This window comes from Delphinapterus leucas, chromosome 6 (assembly GCF_059928025.1).
Source record: "Delphinapterus leucas isolate spDelLeu-1000000601 "Yukka" chromosome 6, BTC_Dleu_Yukka2, whole genome shotgun sequence".
Classification (NCBI taxonomy): domain Eukaryota; kingdom Metazoa; phylum Chordata; class Mammalia; order Artiodactyla; family Monodontidae; genus Delphinapterus; species Delphinapterus leucas.
In genome coordinates this window covers 19,037,484-19,064,479 of record NC_143134.1, presented here as the reverse complement: position 1 = coordinate 19,064,479, position 26,996 = coordinate 19,037,484, and the positions used below count along the sequence as shown (strand labels likewise).

Genomic DNA, 26,996 nt, shown 5'->3' with positions numbered 1-26,996 from the left:
CAGGCTTTCACAGCCAGTGATCCATCTTGCTCAGTCCACCAGTCGTGGCTGGGGAAGGAATGGGTGACACAGGCGCATGTGAGAAGATGCAGTTTCTTTTTGAAAACTGAAGTGACCTGCTTCAGTCCCCACCACGAACAATCAACAGTCATCTTCTGCCCAATCCAACAGCTCTGCCGCCACAGAGATCATATGCACAGTGCACGCGAGTCAATATTTGATATCGTTTTATTTTATTATTTTTGGCTGCACAGCATGTGGGATCTTAGTTCCCCAACCAGGGATCCAACCTGTGCCCCCTGCATTGGAAGCGTGGAGTCTTAACCACTGGACTGCCAGGGAAGTCCACTGACATCATCTTTAACCTCCCACAAACAAGCACATGAGCCATCTGTGGAACATGACAGTACAATTTTATTGTGCATGATTGATTACTAATCTTAGGAACAAAGTTTCAAGACCTGCTGCTCTCTGGAATAACTTTTCTATCCTTCACACATTACGACTCATTCGTTTTCTTTTTCTCCAGACTCAAACATGAGGCAAGCCTTCTGGTACCACTTGCAGGGTCTTGGATACTGGTCGACAGCAGCACCCTAAATCAGCAGCCCCTACTGCGTGCAGGATCCCAGCCTTCGCTAGGGACACAAATTATGAATCACAGGACATTAGAACTGGAAAAGACCTTGAAAAAATCATGCCCGCGTCTTCGTTTCCCCGTTTACAGAAGAGAAGTCGAATGGCTTTATCTGAAGTCACAGAGCTATGGAGTAGCAGAGCCAGGGGAAACAACGGTAAACTATCAACGGCAAAGTATATGCCAGACCCTATCCTAAGTGCTTTACACATTTGCTCACTTAATCTCATGACCACCTTATGAAGTAGGTTATTATCTCCATTAATCTTAAGATATTATCTCCATCCTTTCACATGATGAAACTAAGGCACTGAGAAGTTAAATAACTCTCCCAAGGTGACACAGTGGCTGAGGCAGAGTTTGAATCCAGGTTGCCCATCCCATAGCCCAGCCTCTTAACCACTAGCTATGTAGGTCACTGGACACCTTGGTGAGGATTGAGATTTTAAAAACATATGTTGAGGTCTCAAGTGTAAGTTTTGTCTTCAAATGTCAGGAGCAACTAAATTCCACTTTGTTTTTCCCTGTTTTAAAACCCTAGGGTGAAATAAACAATGAAAAGCTGAATCCACCAGTGAACTGACTACATGAAAACATCCATAACAAACCTCCCCCTGGAGGGGAGGAAATTATTTGAATAACATCCTTTATTTTGAGTGTTCTCCTCTTGTTGGGTTGCTTAGAGATACAGATCTAGAGTATCTGCTTTTAAATTACAGTGTATTGGGGGAACCAGAATATACTCATAAAACAAGAGTATTGCTGTACATAAAATCTCTCTGGAAGGATTTTTTAATGGTAATGACCGCCCACAAGGAAGGGAGCTGAGTGTTTGGGCAGAAGTGGGAGACTGTTCTAGAACCTTTTGTACCTTTGGATTTTACAGCCACATAAATGGATGATCTAATCAAACAACACACACAAATTAGAGACAAACTGTCTTTCTGTGTGTGTTGCATGTCTATACATATAAATCCTAGTCTTCTCGGTCATCACAACATAATCATTTTCCCATGTTACTGAAATTTGTCATAAACATAAGTTTTGTGTATACATTCTTGTTAAAAGTCTCAAGAAATCTGAGCGCTCCCAATATTGGATAACTTACATTTCTCAGGTTCCTTTGGGATTTTTCATTAACATGATTCGTAAGGTCAACATTCAAAACCTCCCATTTTCTGAAGAATTAGCCAACAGGTATTACATCTATACTATGTTTAGGATATACCACATGGCATTTGTACACCAAAATCCCCACAACAGCCTGAGGTAGGTATCCTAATCCTCATTTAGATGAGGGAGCAGAGGCTCAAAAGGCTCAGGTAGCTCATGAATCATTAAGTCAACCTCCAGCCTGGATGTCACATTGAGAAGGAGAGTGAAATGGGGGCTAGTGAGAGAGGGAGGCGGCAGTAGGAGGGCTCAAGGGAAGAAGGAACGGGCTCTTGGATTAGGGCTCCTTGTCAGCAGGACAAATGCCCAAGCCGGAGCCAAAATCCAGAATCTGGAGTCTCTGAGCTTAAGGGCAGTGTCAAAGGTAAGAGATCTAGGATACACAAGCAACGAAAGGAAAAATAAACTGGACATCATCAAAATTAAAACTTTTGTGTTTCAAAGGACATCTTCCAGCAAGTGAAAAGACAACCCACAGAGTGGCAGAAAATTTCTGCAAATCATGTATGTGATAAGGGACTTGTATCTAGAATGTATATAAAGAAGTCTTGCAACTCAATAGTAAGAAGACAAAAAACTCAGTTAAAAATGGGCAAAGGATCTGAAGTCAGTTCTCCTAAGAAGATAAACAAATGGAGAATAAGCACATGAAAAGAGGCTTGATACCATTAAGCATCTGGGAAATCCAAGAAAAAACTACAGTGAGATACCACTTCACACCCACTACGACGGCTAAGTTAAAATACAGACAATAACAAGTGTTGATGAGGATATAGAGCAATTGGAACCCCCATACCCTGCTGGTAAGACTACAAAATGGTGCAGCCACACTGGAAAGTCCCTGGCAATCCCTCAGAAGGTTAAACAGAGTTACCATATGATCCAGCAAGTCTACACCTAGATACATACCCAAGAGGATGAAAAACCTATGTCCACACAAAATCTTGTACTCAAGTGTTCACAGTAGCATTATTCATAACGGCAAAAAGTGGAAACAATCAAAATGTTTCCACCAACTGAAGAATAAATAAAATGCAGAATATCCATACAATAGATTATCCAATAATAAAAACAAAAAAAGTGGAATACAAGGTGAATGAACTTTTGTTTACAACAACACTGAAAGGAAAATGTCAAAAGACAAAGTGGGCTTTAGCTCAAATATCGTTTTTCATTTTGGTAAAAAGGGCCCTAGGCTATGCAAATTATCCTCTAAGAAAACCTCTTTCAACACCTAAGGTGGAAAGGAAAAACATTTTTTATAAGTTTATTACAACTAACAAAATAATTTCAGGTCAAGATTATTATGTAGAAATTATATTTGATGGGCTAGATAAATACTTTATGGTAGAAAGTGCACACAGGACTCAGATGTGTTGGCTGCAAAGTGCCTTGACCTTTGCTGAGTCTGAGAGCCTTTAGCAGGGCCCTGCTCAGCTCACACATGTTTGCCAACATCCTCACCCCCTCGCCCACGCCTGCTCTTCCTTCACTCAGTGGCATATCCTATCACGTCCCTCCCCATGGCCGCCAATGATGTACACATCCCATTTATAACCAATTTTTAGTTTTGAATCATCATTTCTGTTAAAATGTCCATTTCTGTGAACCAGGGGACACAAGCAGGAGAAAGTCTGTGAGCCCTTGGTCAGGAAAGCACCCCATTAGAACACTGCTCCAGTGGGAAAACATCTCCTTTTATAGTACTGTCCCAGGACACGGTGAATTGACAACTAAAAACTCTCTGCAGGCAGGTATGAGGAAGAAAAGGTGGAGGCAGGAGTCTGTAGGCATGGCAGAGGGAGAAGAAATCAGGATGAGAATGCAAAAGCCAGGAGAACAAGAACGAGCAGGCTGAGGTCAGCAAAGACAAGAGCCCTGGAGCTCCCTCCCTCCTTGTACTTCCCCTGGACCGCGTCCCCTTCCTTCCTTCCTAACTGAAAGGGCCCCTCTTTCCCTCCCTTCTGTACCTTTGTGAGAAGAATCAGAGGAAGATGCTCCACACAATTACAGAAGGGCACCACCTTCCAGGCCTACAATCTCATCGCAGATGAGGAAAGTGAGGCCCACAGAGGGAACAAGTCTAAACCATGGTTTTTAAATTGTGTGTTTTTAAGTGCTCTGGAACCTCTGTTCACAGGAAATCATCCAAGAAGTGTAAATCAATAAATCAGAGCCGAGCTGATGGGCAGCCTTGCCCCCAACCTCACCCTGAAGGGCCCCAGGGAGGCCCCTGGAGCAGTTTTAAATACTGGTATAAAGTGACAGACAAGCCTAGCCATGGGTCCTCCCCAAAGCCATGGCAATGGTCCTGTATTAACTATATTTTCTTCTTTTCTGTAATCTTGACACTTTGGCATCTGGGGCTTCTCCGGCTAGCAAATTCCTAGATACAGCAAACAACTCCCCTATGAGCATGCCTTTCAAATGCAGCCAACCTTCTACATGCAGAGCTATACCCCCCAACCACCTCCTGTATCAGGCTCTCACAGGGCTCCTCCACTCCAGGCCAATATCCCCCTGTCCTAATCATCCCTAGGGGCAGCCCCTGCGCCCTAGTGCTGGTCAAAAGTATTCCAACTTGCCAATCATAAACCCACTTACCCTGCCTGGCCTGTTCCTTCCCTTGAAAAGCATAATAAGTCTCCCACCCAAGCTTTCCCCTCACGCCCCCTGTCTCCTAAGGACCCTGGTGCTTCCCAAACCCCACCCCACCCCCACCATGGCAGGACTCTCCTCCTGGAGACTGTGAGTAACAAACTCTTCTCAACAGCAGTCCTCTTCCAGTCTGCTGGCCTCACCACTCTTGGAAAATGATGAAACTTACATTTTTAAACAAACCCATTCTTAGAAGCAAACATTATCCCCAGCAATCTTAGAATGTGAATCAGAAAATTCACATCCAGAGGATGCCACAACTTTGGAAAAAGCCTAATCAGGGAGGTGTCTCCTGGATAACTTTCAAAGGTAGGCAGAGAAGGGACCAAAGATGAGGGAGGAGGTACATGGCCTGGAGCCACAGAAAAGGACACGATGGCCAGCAGGAAGATCCTGGCAAGAAGGCGGGAGGCAGAGAGGTACCAAGGCAAGTGTGCCTTTGGGAAGAGACAGAAAGAAAACGGGACCGGGGCGCGAGACCCGGCGGCATCAGGCAGGGCAGGCTTCAGCCATCCAGCTCCTCCTTGACGGTGATGCGCAGGGGGCAGATGCGCAGCGGCTCGGGGGGCCCATCCCCCCGCGAGCCGCCCAGGTAGAAGTAGGGCCGTACCTCCCCGAAGCGGGCGTGGAAGGTGTATAGGTGGCAGTGGCGCTCCGCGTCATAGAAGGACAGCTCACCCTCCTCGCACTCCAACTCCACGCGCAGGCGGCGCGGGATGGCGGGGACCAGGGGCGATGTGGCGGGGTCCGAGGTCACGCAGTGGTCGCCGTCCACGCCCTGTGTGCGGCACACGTACCAGAAGCCCGAGCGCGTGTCGTGGTAGCAGCTGTGCGAGTGGCCCTCGGCGCCCGCGTCCTGGCGCATCCGCACCACGCCCACGCGCCAGCTCGGCAGTGCCCCCAGGTCCACCTCCCAGGCATGTGAGCCCTGCGACAAGACGCAGGAGCCCAGCAGGCAGGGTGCCGATGAGAAGCGCTCCGGATTCTCTACCTGGACCCGGTAGCCGTGGTTGGTGACACTGGTGAGGTCGTCTGACACGGACAGCCAGCCAGCCGCAGTGTTGGGATCAAAGCTGAAAGGCACTGGGTGGGCAGTGGGAAGAGAGTGGGTGAAATCAGCAAACCTTACAGCCCGCCCTGCTGTCAGGCCAGCCTGATGCCTCCGGTCCCCCTAAACTGACAGACTGTGTCCCACTGGGCCCAGTGCATGGAGGCGGCTGCCCTGGGCTGAGGGGTGGTGTTATGGGTTGAAATGTGCCCTGCAAAAAAGCTATGTTCAAGTCTTAACCCCCAGTATCTCAGGAGGTGACCTTATTTGAGAATGGGGTTGTTGCAGATATAAGTATTTAAGATGAGATCAGACTGGAGTAGAGGGGGCCTTTAATCCAATATGAATGTTGTCCTTATAAAAGAGGAGAAGAGACATAGACACATAATGGGGAAAAGCCCTGTGATATTGGAGGCACAGGTCAAAGTGCTGCAGCCACCAGCCAAGGTCTGACAGCAAATACCAAAAGGTAGGAAGCGACAGAGAAGGATCCTCCCCTACAGGTTTCAGAGGGAGCACGGCCCTGCTGACACTTTGGCTTTGGGCTTCAAGCCTCCAGAAGAATAAATTTCTGCCATTTTAAAGCGTCTAGTCTTTGTCCCTTGTTCGGACAGCCACAGGAAGCCAATGAAGGCAGGGATCCTGACCCTGACACAATGCCTGTGACATCTAACAAAAGCACGTAACATGCCCCTGGGTTACTGACATTTCTCCCTGTAAAATCACATTCAGACTGCTACTCCAAAAGTATCAAGAGACTGGGTGGCTTAAACAACAGAACTATATTTCTCACAGTTCTGGAGGCTGGAATTCAGAGACCAGGGTACCAGCATGCTCAGTTGCTGGTGAGGGCCCTCTTTGGTTTATAGATGGCTACCTTCTTGCTGTGTCCTCACACGGGGGAGGGAGAGAGAGAGAGGAAGCCAACTCTCTTGTGTCTCTTCTTAAAAGGGCACTAACCCCATCATAGGGCCCCACCCTCATGACCTCTTCTAACCCTAATCACCTCCCAAAGGCCCTGCTTGCAAATTCCATCACATGGAGGTTAGGGCTTCAACATATGAATTTGGAGGGTGGGGGGGACATATAAACATTCAGTCCACAGCACATGATATAGTGACTCATGTGGGCTGGAATCACCTTGGAGAGGCGCCCCTGAACTGAGGAACTCTTTCATTATATTATATATACAATATGTTTCAGAATAGAAAGGGAAGTCAGTTGCTCTTTCTGAAGAGGTGGCCAAGAGTCAGGACCCAAAAAGGAAGGGTTCGGCCAGGAGGGGTTTGAGCAGTGGGGCAAGAAGGGGAGCAGGGCACGGGGGCTTGAATGAAAGAGGCTGGAGAAGGGACCAGTGGGGGGAGGAGGAGGAGGGGTGGGAAGCTGGAAGGAGTGAGTTCAGCTGGCTCTCTGCCTTGCATGACCTCCCCGCTCTTACACCCGCCTGGGCCCCTCTCACCAGATTCAACACACATGAGCATCTTCCTCCAGACTCGGTACTGCAGGGAGTCCAGGTACTTGCAAACGTCGATGAGCATACCAGGCTGGACAGGCTCTGGCTCCATCGTGCAGAAGAGGCTGGGAAAAGAAAATTGGGCCTGGTGTGCTGGGCCAGGGCCATGCATCCTGGGGCCTAACTGGGTCAGCTGGAAATAGGATCCCTTGCCTCAGGCCTAGACTCCCTGGCCATCTTACTCAATACAAGAGGAACCAACTGGGCAGCTCACACCCCTTCAGGACTCAGTACTTGAGCCCATCCTGCCCCCACTGGGATAAATATAAATAGGAGGTTCTCAGACATGCATGTGGGCAGAAATCACACGTACACATCAGCTCACAGGGTATATGAGTTGGAAGGTACCTTAAGGGTCCTCTACTCCCACATTTTGAAGGTGTCACTGGCCTTTGCTTCAACACCTCCAGTGACAGGGAACTCACTACTGCCCAAAGCACTTTCTTCCATCTTTGTACAGCTCTGACGGGGACACAGTTCTTCCGTATTCATCCCTGTGAACTCTACAACCATCAACACAAACCAGCATGTCCTGAGGCTCTCAGAGGCAGGGGGCCGGCCCCCAGAGAACTACAGTCCCCGTGCACGATGGCACTCTCTCCCCACACAGGGAATGGTCACGTTGCACACTCAGGAAAACAACACTGCACCAGTGCAAATCGGAAGTGGGTGCCTTGAAAGAGGGCTCTCCACCTGGTCAGTCCCCCTGCTCCCTCTGTATTGCACCCAGCCAGCCTCATTACATGCCTGGCCCTGGAGCCATGGGAGTTTGCACCCCTGGTATTTCTGCTGACTCCTCCCCTCCCCTCTACCAGCCTTGGCAACTTACCGGCGTTTTCGGCTCTTGTGTTTCTGAAAAAGAAAAAAACAGAGACACAGAGAAAACATGAGCTTCTGACCTCAAAAGGAGCCATACATCCCATGTTCATGGATCAGAAGACTTAATACTGTTAAGATGGCAATACCCCCCCAAACTGATCTACAGATTCAATGCAATTCCTAGCAAAATAACAGCTGGCTTCTTTGCAGAAACTGATAAGCTGATACTAAAATTGATATGAAATTCAAGGGACTCAGAATAGCCAAAACAATCTTGGAAAAGAAGGACAAAGTTGGTGGCTCACACTTTCTGGTTTCAAAACTTATTAAAAGTTACTACTCGGCTATAAAAAAAGAATAAAATTTTGGCATTTGCAACAACAATATTATGCTAAGTGAAATAAGTCAGGGAAAGACAAATACTGTATGTTACTACTTATATGTGGAATATAAAAAAAATTAAACAAACAAATGAATATAATAAAACAGACTCACAGATATAGAGAACAAGCTAGTGGTTATCAGTAGGGAAGGGGAAGAGGGGAGGGGCAAGATAAGGAGAGGGGATGAAGAGACACAAACTCCTATGTACAAAATAAACAGGCTACAAGGATATATTTACAGCACAGGGAATATAGCCAATATTTTATAATAACTTTAAATGGAATATAAATCTATAAAAATTTTGAATCACTATGCTGAACACCTGAAACTAATATAATATTGTATATCAACCATACCTCAATTTAAAAGAAAACCTCATTAGAAGCAACACTAAACAAGATGGTGTGGTACTAACATAAGGACATATAGATCAATGGACACTGAAAGTCTAGAAATAAACTCTCATATTTACTGTCGGCTGGTTATCAACAAGGGTGCCAAGACCATTCAATGAGAAAAGAAAGGTCTTTAACAAATGGTGCTGGGACAATTGGGTATCCACATGCAAAAGGCTGGATTCCCACCTTGTACCATATACAAAAATTAACTCAAAATGGATCAGACTTAAATGTAGAGACAAGACTATAAAACTCATGACCTTGGATCAGGCTATGGTTTCTTAGATATGACACCAAAAGCGCAAACAGCAAAAGAAAACAGATAAATAGGACTTCAGCAAAATGGAAAACTTTTGTGCTTCAAACGATGTCATCAAGAAAGTGAAAAGATAACCTACAGAATGGCAACTTTCCATAAATCTAGAGAAGCCGCACATAAAAAATTATTTAAAAAGCACTCTACTGTATCAAGAAGGAGTCAAGAGAGAAGAAACAAAAAATGAGAGAGGAAGAATAAGTGCAAGAGAGGAAGGGAGAGGGAGGAAGAGGGAAGGAGAGAGGCAGAGAGGAGTGGAGAGGCCCTCAAGGTCTTGATTAAAAGCTCCTACGAAAAAGAAAAAAAGCTCCTACGCCTCCTGACACAAGCCAAGCACCTCATCTGGAAGCTCCTCCAACCTGGGGTCCAGAAGCTACAGGAAGGCTGGGTCGGCCAGGGCTGCTGGCCTCAGGCTCCCCGCTGGCCCCTGAACGTCTGGTCCCTGTCATTGACTCTGGACGTTGAGCTCCTCACCATGAGAAAGGAAACGTCATCCTCCTTCATCTCCAACTGCAGCCGCTCAATCTCATGGGCCAGGGCCTCCGTGTCTTCCGCCAGCCGTTTCATCTTCTCCTCGGCCAGAAGCTGCTTCTGCCTGGCCTCCTCGGCCATGGCATCCAGGATGGCCTGCTCCTCCACTCTCAAGAACTCTCGAAGCTTGTCAAACTCCTGCCGGATTCGCCCTTCCAGCCAGGAAGCCTCCACCTGCAGCAGAGGGCGGGAGGGGGCCTCAGCCATCACCGAGCCTGGTGGCTCCCAGATGTTTAGCAAAGGAACTCCATTGTTCAGGAGAAATCACATGCAAAACCTCGAAAGACAAAATATACATGCAGCTTTCTTAGCACGAATTTATAAGTTTAAAATAAGTCAAACAGCCTAATCAGGTTGTTTTGATACATGAAAAATAAAATCACTGCTTATAGATGACAACTGTAGTCCTATAAATTCCTCAGCAATACTCTGTACCTGTATAGGTTGTGCAATAGTGAGGGAAGCCCTGAATCACAGAAGTGAACTGTTGCAAACAGCAAAGATTTTAAAAAATTATTTGCCTTCCAGGGAGTTCCCTGGATGTCCAGTGGTTAAGACTCTGCACTTCCACTGCAGGGGGCAGGGGTTCAATCCCTGGTCAGGGAACTAAGATCCTGCATGCAGCACTGCATGGCCAAAATAAGTAAATAAATAGAATAAAATCCAATGTCTAATCGTTTAAAACAAATTATTTGCCTTCCAATATTAGGACCTCAAATTTGATAGAGAGGCTTACCAAAAAAATAGTAGGAAGTTTTAATTTTAAAACTGAATCATTAATAATATGCACACTCCTAATCGTAACTATGAAAACCATTTAAAATAAGTTAAAACAAAACCATAAATATACTCAAAGAAAAAGCAGAGACCTATTTCTCATCTTGGAATGAGAAAGACCTTTCTTATCATGATATGAAATTGAGAAGCCTCAAAGAAAGAATGAGATAATTGGATACATATAAAAATAAGAAGTTTTACATGGCAAGAGACTAGTAAGGCATTTAAATACATAAGTACAATTCCATGACAAATTTTGGAAAAACAACTCGAATTGTGTGCTCTAGCAATGGCAGGTTAGTAACCCACATCTTTGAACTGAAAATTCAATATATGTTTATGGCTCTGATAATACGATGACAAAATGATTCATTGAAAAAGGGAAAATGACCAAAAAAGAGGGGGAAATGATTTTTTTTTTTTTTTTTTTTGCGGTACACAGGCCTCTCACTGTTGTGGCCTCTCCCGTTGCGGAGCACAGGCTCCGGACGCGCAGGCTCAGCGGCCATGGCTCAGGGGCCCAGCCGCTCCGCGGCATGTGGGATCTTCCCGGACCGGGGCACGAACCCGTGTCCCCTGCATCGGCAGGCGGACTCTCAACCACTGCGCCACCAGGGAAGCCCGGGAAATGATTTTTTGAAAAAGGACGAACTAGGAAAAACACTTCCAACCTATATGGTAGATTCTTCTTCTTCTTCATAATAGTGTTCTTATGAACGTGCAAGGAGAAAAGAATGTGAACTTCACAGAAGAAATGCAAATGGCTGTTATACTTGTGAAAGGATGTACACACTTATTAATAAACAAAGAAATGCATATGAGGAGAGATGGCGCTGTTGAAATATCAGGTAAAAAGACTGATAACGTATAGAGGGAAAGAGTGAAATCTGGGATGATTCTTATCACACCAGAAGATAAAAAACAGAGTAGACAGGAAAAACCAGCCAGTGTAAATTCAGCTCCAGCCACTCCCATGCTGGCAGTGGCAGCCCCTCAATAAAGAGGTAAACACAAAACTTTCATTTTTCATCCACCTGGATTGACTGACTTTAGAGGAAAAGGCTGAGAATTCCACAGTGCCTGGGATGGACAGACAGCAGCTGTCACTTGGACACATGGACACTCCCTAGGTGTCCCCACCGCATCCTGCACCAGGCCAGCCAGGCACACGGCACAGGCCGAGCTTGGGAGGAGATGAACCTGAGGGGCAGACGGAGGTTGGATGAGGCCCTTAGATGGTGAGGAGTCTGGACTGTGCCATGGGTGCCATGGAAACCACTGGACAGTTTTAAGCAGAGGAGTGACACAATCGATCTATTTTTAGAAAAGATCAGCCCACTCCAGGGAGTGTGGACTGCAGGACAAGAGTGGAAGTACGGGGCCCGGGTAGGAGGCCAGGGAAAAAACAATGGGGACCTGGACCAGGATGGTGGCAGTGCAGCACGACTGTCAACGGACGGATGCATTCTGGAGACCATGGACGTGGGGAGTGAGAATGAGGGTGCCGCTGGCTTGAGCGGCCGGGCAAGTGGTGCAGCGTGGCACGTGCTGTCAGCCTGAAACCACAGGGCAGGTGGTGCAGGGGGCTGTTGAAGCTGCTCCATGGCTGCTGGCATGGTGTTTAAAGAGGCCACACAGCCCCAACCGGCGTCCGAGGGCAAGGCTGTGCGAGGCCATCAGGGCTGGCAAAGGCCGACCCTGTGGGCAGCAGCATGGCCAGGGCTGGCCCACCTGCACCTCTCCCTGCAGCAACCCCGGGTGTCCCCGTCGCCCCGTTCAGCCCCAGCGTCACTCACCTGATTGTGCTTGGCGATGGCCTCGTAGGAGCGCCGCATGGCCCAGAAGGCCTTGGCTTTCTCCCGCAGCGCGTGTTCCATGTTCCTGCACTTGGCCTGCCGTGAGGGGCGAGAAGGAGGCAAGGAGGCAGGTTAGGGCGGAGGCCGGGCAGGGATGCAGCACGCCACATCACAGCGGGTGTTGCACATCACCGTGGGTACCCCTCGACCACATTTACTGAACCCAGTCCGGCCACGTGCTGTGGGACACAGCTGGAAAAGCATAGCCCTGACCTTGAACTGGATGGGGTACAGCATAAAGGGCCTCAGATAGCCTCTAACCCAGCCCCTTCGTTTATACCTGATACAGATGGAGAGACAGGGTGAGGAGGTAAAGGGACCTGTTCCCTCCCACACTGGTCACGGGACAGCACAGAAGGCATCCCGCTTGGCCTAAAGCTGGTGCAGGCTGGGCCATGAACCCGAGCTGTGGGCCCGACGGTAAAGACAACGTGCTCACAGGCTCCCTTGGTGACTTTCTGAACTGGACTGGTCTGCAGTCACGAACGAATAGGCCTGGTAGTGGGGATGACCCAGTTCTTCCCACAGGGCCTTATCTAAACTGCAGTCTTCCCTTGGTATCCATAGGGGATTGGTTCCAGGATCCCCACGGATACTGAAATCCAAGGATGTTCAAGTCCCTTATATAAAAATGGTGTCGTATTTGTATAAAATGCTATGTAAGTAGTTGCCAGAGTGGCAAATTCAAGTTGTGTTTTTTGGAACTTTCTGGATTTCCCCCCCCCCCGAATATCTTTGATCTCCCATTGGTTGAATCCACAGATGTGGAACCTGCAACTACAGAGAGGCTACTGTACACGTCTCCCCGCATCCCTGCCTTATCCTGATAGTCTAGTAGTGCTTGGATCGTGTGAAAGACTTTAATCAGCAGATTCAAATACTTCTTGCTTAGTTTTTGTTTTATAAATGTAACCTCTGCTCTGATCTCCCTGGGCTCCTAGAGGAACCACTGCTGGTTTTAGGTTGGATTCTGACCTTTTGTATCCCAGGCCTAGCATTTTCTCTCCATCTTTATCCTTTTCCCTCTACATTCTGAAAAAGCCTCACAAGTTTTCTCTTTGGAAAAATAACAATTCTAACAACATTAATTATAAATGACTACCATTTATTGAGCATTTACTATGTGCCAGGGACTTTGCTAATTACTTTACACATTATGTCACTTAATCATCACATTACTCCTATTAGTAATTTTATCAGTCCGCTTTTACCGATGAAAAAACTGAAGCACAGAAAGGGGAAGTGACTAGCCCAAGGGCACACGGCTAGTTCATGGCAGAGCAAGGATGAGAATCTAAACAGTGGTGGCAGGCAGCCTCTAAGATCGTTCCCAGTGATCCCTCCTGTGAGATAAGAAAGTTTGTTGTTTTAAGATGCCAAATTTGGGGCTAATTTGTTATGAGTGATAAATACAGATTTGTCCTCAAAAGCCTCATCCCCACCTGGGCCTGATGTAGATGGCGAGATTCTGGACTTCAAGCTGATGCTGTAATGGGACAAGATGCTTGGGAATCTTGGGAGGGGGTGAGCATACTCTGCATGTGGGAGGGACATCCATCATTGGAGCCAGAGCACAGATTGAAGGAGACAGCCTCTAAAATGGCCCCAATGATCCCACCTCCCTGTACTCATGCCCTGGTGGAATCCCCTCCCTGTGGGCTGGATCTAGTGATTTGCTTCTAACCAACAGAATATGGCAAAAGTGATGGGACATGAACTGAGGTGACAAAAAGCCTGCACACACCCCTTTCTTGCCCTCCCGTGCTTGCTCCCTTGCATGGAAGTGATCCACCCTCTGGAGCAGCCCATGGGGCTAGGAACTGAGGGTATCCAACCAACAGCCGCAAGGACCCGAATCCTGCCACCAACCACACAAGTGAGCCTGAGTGGGGATCCTGGCTTTCTTGGGCCTTCAGATGAGACTGTAGCCCCGATCAACACTGCAGCATCATGAGACCCTGAGGCAGAAACAACCAGCCAGGTCATGCCAGATTCCTGACCTACAGAAACCATGACATAATAGACATTTTTGTTTTAAGCCACTATGATTGGGGTAATTTGTTACACAGCACTAGATAACTAGCCCATCTGTCCTGCTCCACAGTCCATTCTTTTAACCACTCTTCTACAGAAAATAAACAATGATTTTTTTCTGCAGCTTTTGTTTTCTATTCATTCTAGTCATGTTTATGTTCCTCTTGACAATATTTAACAGATTTTTAAAAAATACTGTTTTCCACAGTATATCACCTCTAAGGTGTGTCTCGTCAACAGCAAAATAACATTAGCATGAGCGTCCCACAAAACCACTGAAGTATCATCCCAATGTGTTATTTTGTGGGACGAGATGTTTTGTTGCAAAGTTATGTAATAGGGTCCCCAAAGACAATTCCACGATTTGCCAAAGAAGTGTCAATGACAGGAGTGAAGCAAGTCACATTACCCAGGGGCATGCTGGCCCCAAACAACACGGCCCAACCTTCTGCCCTTCAACCTTCAGTCCGGGATTTACGGGGTAATGAAGATGGGAGGGGGGTGACAGTCCCTTGTCCTTCCCAAACTTTTCAATCACTTGGAGAGTTTTGCTTTAATTCAGCAAATCCCAACCCTAAATAAAATGTGCCCTTCTCTGAGACGCTAGCTGGTGAGACGCACCAATGATTATATTACCACCAGCAAGCAGTTATTATTGAGCATGTACTATGCACAAGGCACTAAATTAGGTACTTTACAAACATCATTCTATTGAATTCTTACATTTCTGCAAGGTAGGCGCTATATTGCTAATATATAGAAGAGACAAGAAGGCCCAGGAAAGTTAAGTAAATTGCCAAAATTATAGTTAGCAGCAGAACCATGATCTGTCTGCAGAACTGACCAAGAATAAAGGCCACAGTCTTAACCACAAGACTACCCACCCTATTTCATTCAGGGAGCTACTACTATGTTGTCTAGTTGTCTGTTGACATCAAACATGTCAATTTCTTTAGTTCTGGAGAATAAAAGCTTATAGTTCTGGCCATACTTTGCCCAATTCCTTAAACAACCTAGCATGTGAATGAAATTTTCCTCCCATAAATGTCAAATTAAACAACGCATCTTTAAAACTTATGGAAAGTCAAAAACTGGAAATGACCCAAATGTCCATTAGCAAGAGATGGGTGAGTAAATTATGGTATATTCATACAATGGAAAGCTACTTAGCAGTAAAAAAAGGAGCGAACTACTGATACATATAACATAGGTGAATCAAAAATTATATGTATATACTACTTGGAGGAGAGTACATACAGTATCATTCCATTTATGTGAAGTTCAAATCAGGCAACACTAATCCAAGGTGATAAATCAGAAAATGGTTGCCTCTTGGTGGAAGACTGACTGGGAAGAAGGAGGGACCCCTCCAGGGTGATGGAGATGTTCTCTACTTCGTTTGCAGTGGCAGGTATAGGGTGTAATAGAACTCATCCAACTGAACACTTAAGATCTATGCATCTAACTGTATATAAGTTATACCTCAAATTTTTAAAAGCCTATAAAATGAAAACTTTAGAAGTTTTAACTTTTTCTTATAACTTACCAAGAGCTTAATGAGAGGAAATTCCTTCCTTTTCACTCCAATTTTTTTTTTTTTTTTTTGGCCCTGCTGCGCAGCTTGCGGGATCTTAGTTCCCCTACCAGGGATGGAGCCCTGACCCACAGCAGTGAAAGCGCCGAGTCCTAACCCCTGGACTGCCAGGGAATTAATTCCCTTTTCTCTCCAATTTAATGAGTTACTTTGTACCTTTCAATCTCCTTTGTTGTTGTCACCAATTTATTTTCTTTGCATATGACCTAAACGTGCCATCTCTTAAATAATTATAAATTGAACACCCCTGTAACCACCACCCAGGACATGTCGCTTCTGAACCTTAATCCCTTTTTTCTGTCAGAGGAAACTCCTAATTTCTATGGTACTTCCTTGCTTTTCTTTAGAGTTATATCCGCTATGTATGATCCCTAACCTAAATAATACACTTTAGTTTTGCCTGGTTTTGAGCTTTATATTAATGGAATAAAACTACATATATTCTTTTGTGTCTTGCTTCCTCTACGTAACATAAAGTTTGTAGGATTCAAATACATAATTGTATGTAAGTTTACCCGTTCATCGTTGCATTGTAATTTATTTTATGAATACACCACAATCAGGTATCCATTCTGTTGTCAATGGATAGCTGGGTCATTTACAACTTCGAGTAATACAAATAGGATGAACATTCTTGTATAGGTCTCCTAGGGCACAGGTACACTGGTTCTTCTACAAAATATTTCCTGGGGGTAGAATTGCTGGGCCACTGGTACGTGTATCTTCAACTTTCGTAGATAAATGCTAAACGTTTTTCCAAAGCAGGTGTACCAATTTATACCACATAAGCAATGTGAGTGAAAAATATTTATTAACCATTTGGATCTTTATTTTTAAATACCTGTTATTAAAATCTTTGACCCTTTTTCTATTGAGTTGCCTGCCATTTTCCTACTGGCATGTAAGAATTTATTATAAATACACAGTGTATGTCTTTTATGGGTTAAATGCATAACTAGTATCTCCTATTGTACCACTTATATTTCTTAATTTCAGTGTGATCCAATGTATCAGTGTTTTCCTCTGGAATTAGTGCTCGTTGGTTTTAAGAAATACCTCCCTACTCTGAGGTCATAAAGGTATCTCCTATATTATTTAAAGTTATAGCTTTCCTTTCACATTTGGGTCTAATGTGGATACCTGAAGTTTATTTTGTGAATGGTGTGACCCAGTAGCTTGTTTGCTCCAAAAGCATTATTTAAGAATAAACTGGAAACGAATACAACATTGTAAATCAATTATATTTCAATAATTTTTTTTTAATTTAAAAAACAATACTACCATTCCCCTACTGGTCTGTAGGCCATCTCTGTCATACATCACACACAGATCTGTTTCTAGGTTCCCCAGTCTGTTTCCCTGGCCATCTGTTTATCCTTGTGCCAGTAACACAATCTTAACTTCTACAGCTACAACATAAACTGACATCTAATAAATATTTCCTAAGAATGCTTTGGCAATTCTGGGCCCTTTGAGCTTGCATGTAAATTTTAAAATCAGCTTGTCAAATTCCACAAAACAATCATGTTGGGATTTTGATTGGGATAGAATTGACTCTACAGATCAGTTTGAGAATAACTGACATCTTTAAATACTGTCTTCTAATCTATGAATATGGTATATCTTCCCACTTAGTCTTCTTTGATGTCCCTCAACAAAGTTTTCTATTTTTCCCTGCCAGAGTTCTGCACACTTCTCGTTACATTTATTCCCAGATATCTGATTTTTTAAAAATACTATTGTAAATGGTTTTTTAAATTTTCTATTTGCTACTGATATAAAGACAACTGTTAATCTTTATTTTACAAACCAGCATTCTGTCTAAACTCATTTACATATTTATAATTTATCTATAGCACCTTTTTATTTTCTATGCAACAGAAATTTCTATGCAGATTCAATCATATTATCTGCATATAATGCCAGTGTTGTTTCCCTCTTTCCAAACCTTATGCCTTTATTCCTGACTTTATTTGCTAGGCTCTCCAATACAAACTTGGATAAAATTGGTCATAATAGGCATTCCTGCCTTCCTCTTGTTCTCAGTAAGAAAACTCTAAGTGTTTCACCATTAAATATGATATTTGCTATAAGTTTTTTGGTATTCTTAAGCAGTTTAATAAAGTTCCTTCTATTCCTAGTTTGCTAATTTTTTTTTCAATCACAAAAGGATACTGAATTTAAGCAAATGCAATATTTTCATTTAATGACTTCATCATATTTAAGTGGCCCAGAATTGGATTTTGTTTTCTTATCCAGACAGCTTTTGTCATTTAACTGGAGTACTTAACATAATTACCAACATAATTGCATTTAAGTCCACCTTCTCGTTCTGTGCTATCTGTCCTGCTTGCTCGATACGTCTTTTTCTTCTCTTCCTTGTCTTTTTTTAGACTGTAGATTTTTTTATTCCACTTTTTTCCCCTATATACATTAAGTGGTTAACCTACAAAATACTACAGGGAGAAAGTGCGATTCCAAATGAATCTAAACAATACACTTTTCATGTTTGCTTCTGATATTCTGATTTTAACACTAAACACACTTGGATCACAATTGGACCCACCATTCAGGGACCCGCATGTAGTCCAAGGAGTGCCTGAAATGACAGAGACTAGTGGGGGCTCTGGTGCAAAGGCTGGTCAGGACCAATAAGGGTCATCACTGCCCTGTGTGGAGCTAAGTGGCCCATGACACATCTGGAACATCACCCAGGGCTCAAGTCCAGGGCTCAAGTCCAGCAAGAGCTCTGATTATAACATTCAAGATGACTTAAATTATAAATACACACAAAATAGGAAGTTTTTATTTACACTAAAGGATTCAGAATGTGATTATATAGTCTACAAGGTGTTTTTAAAAATTACAATTTGATACCTTAAGCAGCAAATTTCAACAGCATATTTAATATCCTAAGGATTTTACAATGTTGTTTTACCCAAAATATCCATTAACACAGGTGCTGTGTGATATAAAAGAAAAGGGGAAGGGTGCCAGTAAGAGAATATTATTTCCTGTCACAGCACCCTTTCAAGTACTTATCAAAGTGCTACAGCTATGTGTGCAGCCAGGGTTGTCCAGCACAAGCCAGGTTCTCTGTCCTCTGAGGCCCTACATATACTGCTGCTTCTGACCGATTCCCACCTGCTTCACCCAACTATCCCAACGTGGCCTTGAAAACTAAGCTCAGGCCCTCTTCATTTCCTCCAGAAAGCCACCTTGGCCTCCCCAGTAGAGTTTAGTTGCCTCTCTGTGGACACCTCTGCCACTGAACTTCCTATTCAGCATCACCACTTTCCTGTAAAGGCTGCAGGCTTCCTGGGGGCAGGTCCTCTTGCCTGGTCCTCTCACCGAGCACAGTAGTGCTCCATAAACTGCAGACGGAATGAAGGCTTGCTCTGAAAAGGTAGAGACTGTTTCAACCACTGCACATCTCCAGGTCTCAGCACAAACTAGATGCTCAACTAACCACTTGCCCAGTTGACAAGTACACTCGGTGTTGACGTTCTCTCCACTACACCCCATGGCCTCCTGGATCGAGAGCTCGGAGGCCTGATCTGTACCTTGTCCTTTTCACTGACCACTGGTGAGAACTTTGGCAAAAGCTCTTTCTCGGGCAGTCAGGCTCCAACCCTGAAAGATAAAGGCAAGAAAGTGCCCATGGTCTCTCAAATGCCACCATAAAAATGAAGAATGCAGTTATCTCTGTACATATGCTCACCTAGCCCATCACCAGGATGTCCTGGCATCTGTCTCCAGGTAGTGTCATTTTTCCTATGTATTTCAAACATTTGTTTTTCAGGCAGATTGAAATAGCAGCTAAGAGCTCTGGCACTTGGCCACCCAGGTTCAAATCCCAGCTCCTCCACTTAGTAGCGGGTGATCTTGAGCACGTTCCTTAACTTCTCGGCGCCTCAGTTTCCTCATCCGGATAGGAGGGATGAGAACACTACCTAGCTCAGAGGATGGCTGTGAGGATCCACGTTCAGTACTTATAAGAGTGCACCAGGCATGTGTTAGCTCGTTACTACTGAGTGTCACTTGGTCCCAGGTAACTTAACTCTCCTCCTGGTTTATTTTCCGGGTTTCTTAAATGGACTGCAGAGATGCATCTGGGACAACCTGATCTCATTCAGATGCCCTTCTTCTCCAACTCCAATCCAGGCTCCCATTCTTCCTTTCCCTTGGTGGTCAGTCCTCCTTAAGAAGCAGGTGTCTACCACGGCAACTAGAGCTAGGCCCCCTAACTCAGGAGCCTCAATGGGCGGTGCTCGGTAAGACCCCATCCTGCCCCTGGTCACGGGCCTTGCCAGGAGGCAATTAAACATCCTCCAGTACAACTTGGATCTGGGAAGGCCTGGTCCATAAGGAGAGATCCAGGATGAGGCTGAGCAGTTGGGAAAAGGGGGAAGGATTGGAAGGGGGAAGACTTAAGACATGCCTGGAATAAACCTCAATTAGGCTTGGCTAGACTGATTCTAAGACGGTAACCCCAGAAGGGGAAGAGGCTGGGTCTGGGGCAGGAAGAAGCTGGAGGGCAGAGAATGGCCGTCATATCAGTCCAGTGAGATGGAGAAGAAAGGGGTCTAGACAAGGAAGTTCTGAGGCCTGGGACCTGGTGGAGGTTCAGGGCTGGTTCGCTCTGAAGATGCAAGCCGGGCCAAACGTCAGACTGGGAGTCAGGAGACCTGCGTTCTAATCCTAGAGGTACCGCTTTCACTGCCCGTGACTGACCATTGATTGGTGTGATTAGTATTCGATCATGCCCACCTGACTCCAAGAAGGCAGGGGCTTGAACCACCCTGTCCTTTTCTGCACACACTGTGCCCGGCACAGAGCAGGCACTCACTCCACACCTGTCGGCCCACTGACGATGGTTCTCATCCACACAAGCCTCTAAGGACCCACAACACAGAGGCAGCTGCCCTCACGGCTCCGGAACAGAGGGCCAGCAGGGACCAGAGAAGCTTCTATCAAAGTCCATGACCAGGGCCTCCCTGGTGGCGCTGTGGTTGAGAGTCCGCCTGCCGATGCAGGGGACGCGGGTTCGTGTCCCGGTCCGGGAAGATCCCACATGCTGCGGAGCCGCTGGGCCCTTGAGCCACGGCCGCTGAGCCTGCGGGTCCGGAGCCTGTGCTCCACAATGGGAGAGGCCACGACAGTGAGAGGCCCGTGTACCGCAAAAAAAAAAAAAAAAAAAAAAAAAGTCCATGACCAGAGTAGGAGCAGAGCAAGGCTCCAGGTGAACTGTACAGTAAACACTCTAACTCTGGACAAGTTGCTTAACCTCTGTAAGACTCAGTGTCATTGCCTGTAAAATGGGGAGAACAGTACCCACCTGTAGCAAGCTGAATAGCAGCCCCTCCAAAGATGTCCACATCCTAATCCCCAGAACCTGGGAACGTGTTACCTTACACGGCAAAAGGGATTCCGTAGATGTGATTAAAATATGGATTTTAAGATGGGGAGATTATCCTGGATTGTCTGCAGGGGCCCCCTGTAATCACAAGGGTCCTTACGATAGGGTGGCAGGGGGGTTAGAGAAGACAATGGGACAACAGAAGCAGAAGTTGGAATGATGCACTTCAGAGATGAAGGAAGGGGCCTCCAAAAGCTGGACAAGGTAATGAAATAAATCCTCTCCTAGCCTCCAAAAGGCATGGAGCCAACACCTTGATGTCGGAACTTCTGACCTCCAGAGCCGTAAGCTAATAAATCTGTGCTGTGTTAAACCACAAAGTTTGTGGCAATTTATTACAACAGCGAGAGGAAACTAATACACAACCTCATAGGGTTTTTGTGAGGATTAAGTGTGTTGACAAGTAAACACTTAAGAGCACACGGTACCTAGTTTAGTGGTCAAAAAGTGTTGGCTGCTATGATTATTTTTGCTGGAGTCCCTCATACGGTTGCCAAAGTAATCTTTCGAATGTACACATCTCATCGCAAAGCCCCTATGGAACAGCTTTCAGGGCTCCCCATCAGCCCCTTCTCACCTGTCCAGCCTTCCCACACTGTCCCCACCACCACCGCCTATCCACACATGCAGAACGACAACTTGTCTATTTGCTGGCTGACGTCCCCACGCTACAGTGCGAGCTCCATGGGCCAGGGGCTCTGGCTTACTGACCTCTGCAGCCTCAGCACCCAGGATAGGTCCTGGTGCACAGCTGTCTAATGCATGAGTGATGCCACCCAGCACCAGGCTGAGCACACTCCTCAGATCTTTCCGGACTGGACTCCTCACCCCCTCAGACATAGCCCTGAGTGCCCACTGGTCTGTCAGCATCATTCCTCTGTTTAAAACCCTCCAACTGCTCCCTACAGCCTTTAGAACAAAGGCCAAGACTGGGGCCTCCTGGCTCCTTCTGCATCTCCATCCTCATTCTCTCAGTGCCTGGAAAGTCACTGCTTCTGGGCCCTTACACATGCTGCTGCCTCTGCCTGAAATACCCTCCCTGACCCCCCTTCACCTGGCTAACACTTCCTAACCCCTCAGTCTCTGCTTGAAGCTCCTTGAAGGTAGGAATTACTGTTTAGCTCGTGTCCTGCGGTATCCCCAGGGCCTAGCAGTACGAGGCATCTGCTGAATAAACAGAAAGGTGTCATTAGACCATATGCACTTCGGGGCACCTGGCTCACTGATCTTGAATCCTGGCTTAGCTCAGCCCTGGGTTCTGCCTTAATGCTCTTGGCCTTGACCCCTGCCCATCTTCCTGATCTATACTTCTGGCGGTCCCACGGTGATTCGTCATGACTCAATCCATGGTGGCCCCCTACCTCAACCCCAGCCCCCAGAATGCCCAGCACTTACTTTAGCTGTCCCAAATCAGGACCTGGCATTTCTACCAAGGGAAATGAATGAGAAAAAGCACTGCTGTGGACCACTGTGACAGCAGTTGACAGGCTTATCCCATTGCCGAGCTAGTGTAGGGTTCAAACAAGCATATTGGTGACATTCCCCTTCACTTGAACTTTGTCAAAATGTGTATGGAACTGTCAACTTTTGATATTTCTTAAGCAAAGCATTAAAGCAAACAAACTAAAACAGTGTCTGGAGACAGGCATTCCTATAGTGCCTCCTTTTCAGTACACTCAGCTTCAGCCTAGCAGAGCTGGGTTCTCTCCAAACTGTGGGTCTGACCTATGGATTAGTAGGTTTTAGTTGGTGATGAAATAAATTAATATTTTACGCCCTGTGCAGTTTTTAAAATAAAACGACAGAAAATACCTGAGTACAATAGACATTTTCACAGAACTTTTGTTTCAGCTGATACAGACACCATACATGCATGTGGCAGTTCTGGGTCTCAATGGAAAAAAAAACATGTCTTATACCATGTGCTAGCTGAGGTCAAAAAAATCTGAAAACCCCTGAGATGGCTAATCCTTATTTCCTGATCATTCTTCCTTCCTCTGCCAAAAACTTCTCCATGTTAGTTTGCCCTAAAATTGTTCCTTACCTTATTTATAGCCACTGGAACTCTAGGGGGATGCTGAGAGAGTGATCCAGAAGGGAACAGCTGGCCAGGGCCAGAGGCCTCCCCACAGCTACACAATACAGGGCTCCAGCCCGGGAAGGAGGGGAAAGATGTGGGGAGATCTAAAAGGCTCCACATCTTTGGCCAGGTCTTGGGGTCCTGCACCTCCACTCTGAGTGTGCCAAGTTCCAGGGTTGCGGGCTTACCCACAACTGTGCTTCTAAAAGGGGCATGGGCCACACACCTGTGGTAGAAAGGGTGCATGGCCTCAGCCCTTCAGAGGTGGTGGGGCAGGGGAGCTGTCTTGAGAACATCCTGTAACCCCAGTTCTCACACTTCCTGTTGACATTCTCTCTCCTTCCATCTCAGGCCCCTGGGCCGGCCTTGATGAAGAAGGCAGCCTCTGTATGTTACCAGCGGCAGGGAGTGGGGGTCCCGAGGAGGCACCAGCAAGCTGGCAGGGGGAAGAGGGGCGGGACCGGGCACACCAGCTCTGGCAGGCTGGAGTGCAGGAGCAGCGGGGTCAGGGTGCTGGGTTCCAGTCCACGTGCGCGCTCGGCCACCTCCAGCACGCGGCCGCGCTTACCCGAAAGTCGTGGGCAGTGTCCTTCACCGGCTGCACGCGGTGCCCCTGGTGCCGGGGGTCGGTCTGGCACGAGCAGCACAGCAGCTCCTTGTCGTCGAGACAGAAGAGGTTGAACTGGCCGCGGTGCAGGCGGCAGAGGCGCGGAGAGCGGTGGCCGGTCCAGCGCGCGCCCTCGGCCTCCTCGCGCAGCAGCTTCTCCACGAGGTTATTGAGGGTGTGGTTGGTGCGCAGGTCGGCGGGGGCCGCGCGGTCCTTGCACACCGGGCAGGTGGGTGCCACCTGCACCTCCCAGCAGCGGGTCACGCACCCGCGGCAGAAGTTGTGGCCGCAGCGCAGAGTCACGGCGTCACGGAAGGGGTCGTAGCAGACGGCGCAGAGCAGCTCCTCCTTGAAGGAGCGGGAAGGCCCGGGAGACAAGGCGGGCCCCGCTTCCATTGCCCCGGATCCCGGATCCCTCGCCCGCAACTTTCGCTCCAGCCCCTCCCATCCGCCGCGCGGCTCCCGCGACCCTGCGGAGGCCGGCGGTCAGCCCCTTCCACTCGGAGCACTGAGCGACAGCGGTGCCGGCCAATCGCGCTGGGCGCGCTCGGGAGGCTCCGCCCCAGTTCCGGTCGGCTCGGGAAACCCCGGAAGAGCGAGGTGGGCCCCGAATGCTCCGCAATCCCGGTCAGTCCTAGGCGAGCCAGTTTAGCCGGGAAGAAACACCCCAGCAGTGTTCTAGGGCCTCCGTGTCACTGCAACCTACTTCCGATTTCAAATGGGAAATGAAGTCTAGGAGCCCCCTTCCTTAAGCGGTCCCCGGAAATCTCAGGCCCGTGAGGTGGGAGAAGCCAGAGCTCCTTACTTCGTGGTTCCGAAGTGAAGTCTGATCTTAACGGCGTCGTTAGCTTTTTCACCGCTTAAGAGTTTGCAGTGCCTTTTCAAAGATCTGTGCCCGCTCTTGCATTAGTTGCTTACTTATTTTGGGCAGTCTTGTGCCTGCCCCCTGGGGTAAGGCGGGAACAAATGAGAGAAAGGGGCAGTGGAAGACCTCTGAGAAGATCCGATTCTTGTCCCGTGGTTGGATAGGCGGGCAAGTCACCATCTTTCCAAAACCTATTTCCTCGTGAGTGAAACAGAGATCAAGGACGTCTGCAAAGTTAGCTGTGGGAACTGAAATCCAGGCTAAGTTCCTGCCAGGTACAGCAGGCCTGAGTCTCTTCAACCTGTGTCACGTTGATCACTTTACAACGTTCAGATGTGGGATTCCTTTCCCCTGGAACACTTTCATTTCCGGCTTCCGTTGGAAGACAAGTCTCCACAGGTCTCATGTTTCTGTATGCCACCCAGAGACACTGCCTTTTTTGTACTGTCTTTTCAAGGACGTTTCTATGATGAACAGCCTCAGAAGGCAGAGATAATGTCTCCCTCCAGACAAAGATCTGGCACTCTTACTCTTCATTATAAAAGATTTGGGTTCCCTAAGCTTCCTCCTGTGGCCCACATCATGTAGGCTTTTGGGAATTAAGGCTCAGGAAACTGGCCCAGATGACTATAATCTGACTATTGCCATTGCTGTTAGTAATAAACTGTCCGTTGACTCAAGACTTTCATCTACCAGCATTCCTGAAACTGTGGCATGCTAACATGTGTTGACTAGAAAAAAAAAAAAAGGACAACTTAAAAGTTGAGAATTACGTCTTATTTGGCGGACAAAACAGAGGACTTAAGCCCTGAGGGACTGCTTGCTCCAAAGAGGTAGGAGAGGATCCAGGATACACAGTTTTTGCAACAAAGACCAGGTAGTCGGAACTTGAAAAGATTACTGTTAATTAAAGAAAACCAGATATCTCAAGTTAGGGAATTTAGCACTTTTCTATGTATGGGAAGATGCAAGAGTCTGGGCTCACTAATTGATGTGCACCTCGGCTATCTGAGGTCAGTATCCTGTGCTTTCTCATCCTGAGTCTCTTCGGGGTGCATCACTGGGGGGAGGGGGGCAGTGGCTGCAGCAGTTGACTGCTAGGTCGGGGTAGCGTTAATGTGATGGCTTGATGGCTGCAACATCCTTTGTTTACTGATACGGCAGGCAGCATTTTTTCCATTGATACTTGTTAGCTTGCAAGTAGGCTAAAATCTAGACAATTTCCTTCCAAACTTTTACTCAGAATAGGCCTTTCCCCAGAATGCCACGCCAATGGATGCCACTAAGTGTTATTGCTTTCTGGAGTGTTTCTTATACATGATCAGTGGTCCTCCTGCAGTTACCGGAGGAGCTTTCTAAATAAAAGCACAGATTCTTGAGTCCAGATTCTTTGATCTACTTGCCTCGCTGGGAGGAAAGGCCCAGGAATCTGCATTTTCACATGTTCTCCAGGTGATTCTCAGGTACAGTAAAGTTTGAGGCCCATCGTGCTAGGTCTACTCACCCAGCAAGTAGGTCTCCAGTTAGGCTTACTGGTTCAAAAATTAACCTTCGAGACAATATCTGAAAAGGCCAGAAGATGGGGCTAATAACCCCATGTGCCAGGCACCTCCCTGGAAAATCTTGTCTCTTCTAGTCTCACTTTCTTTCACTGTTTTATCTATGTGTCCCAGTTGCCCTGCGAATCTGTTTTGCTGTATGGGTGTTTCATTCTGTTCTTATGATGTCCCTTGTTTGTTTTGTTGTTGGTTCTTTTCTCAACTCTCTGAGTAGGGCCGCAAATCACAACAAGGGTAAAGAGTAGAAATTAACAGATGGATCTTTTTTTTCCTTTAAGGAGAATACGAAGGTTAACATTAAACCAGTAAGGTCCTCCAGTCTTTCTGGAAATCTGGAAAGGACTTGGCCCTATTCCAAGCACCACCATTAGCCAGGGGCAAGACCTGGGGCATAATATTTCACTTTCCTTACTTCCTTTTTCTCAACTGTAAAAGGAAGGATTGGACTAATTGTTCCAAATTCTTACCAGCTCAGACACTCTGAACTTTTTTTATTCTTTGCATAATTTCAAGAAAGAGGGTGATTAAGATGCAGAGACCAGGAAAGAGAAGTCTTGGTGATTGTAACTAACGTGTCACCAGCTCCTGTTTCTTCTTCCAGTAGAAAGGACCTTGTTCAGAGGCCCTGAAGTTCAGGTCCTCTGTATACCAGCTAAACTATTGCAAAACTCAACTGGCAGTTCTCACTACTATAACTTGCCCCATCACATCCCATCCCCAGGCATCTT

General features: G+C 46.6%; 2 protein-coding genes across 3 annotated transcripts in view; one reads left to right on the top strand and one right to left on the bottom strand.

Moving 5' to 3' along the window:
• Window positions 1-394: 394 nt before the first annotated feature.
• On the bottom strand, window positions 395-25,178 carry TRIM35 (tripartite motif containing 35). Its single transcript, XM_022595011.3, has 6 exons — window positions 23,806-25,178; window positions 12,051-12,146; window positions 9,421-9,651; window positions 7,859-7,881; window positions 6,976-7,094; window positions 395-5,551 (listed from the first exon to the last, which is right to left on the bottom strand). The coding sequence occupies exons 1-6, from the start codon at window positions 24,238-24,240 to the stop codon at window positions 4,974-4,976; spliced, it is 1,482 nt and encodes a 493-aa protein (XP_022450719.2). The 5' UTR covers window positions 24,241-25,178; the 3' UTR covers window positions 395-4,973.
• PTK2B (protein tyrosine kinase 2 beta) overlaps window positions 24,438-26,996 on the top strand; it is a 140,035-nt gene continuing 137,476 nt past the window's right edge. The window contains exon 1 of one of the 2 annotated variants that reach the window (XM_022595006.3): window positions 24,438-25,542. The gene's annotated coding sequence lies outside the window, so the exon portion shown is untranslated. Of the gene's footprint in view, window positions 25,723-26,996 lie in introns of both variants that reach the window. The other variant, XM_022595005.2, reaches the window with a different exon arrangement.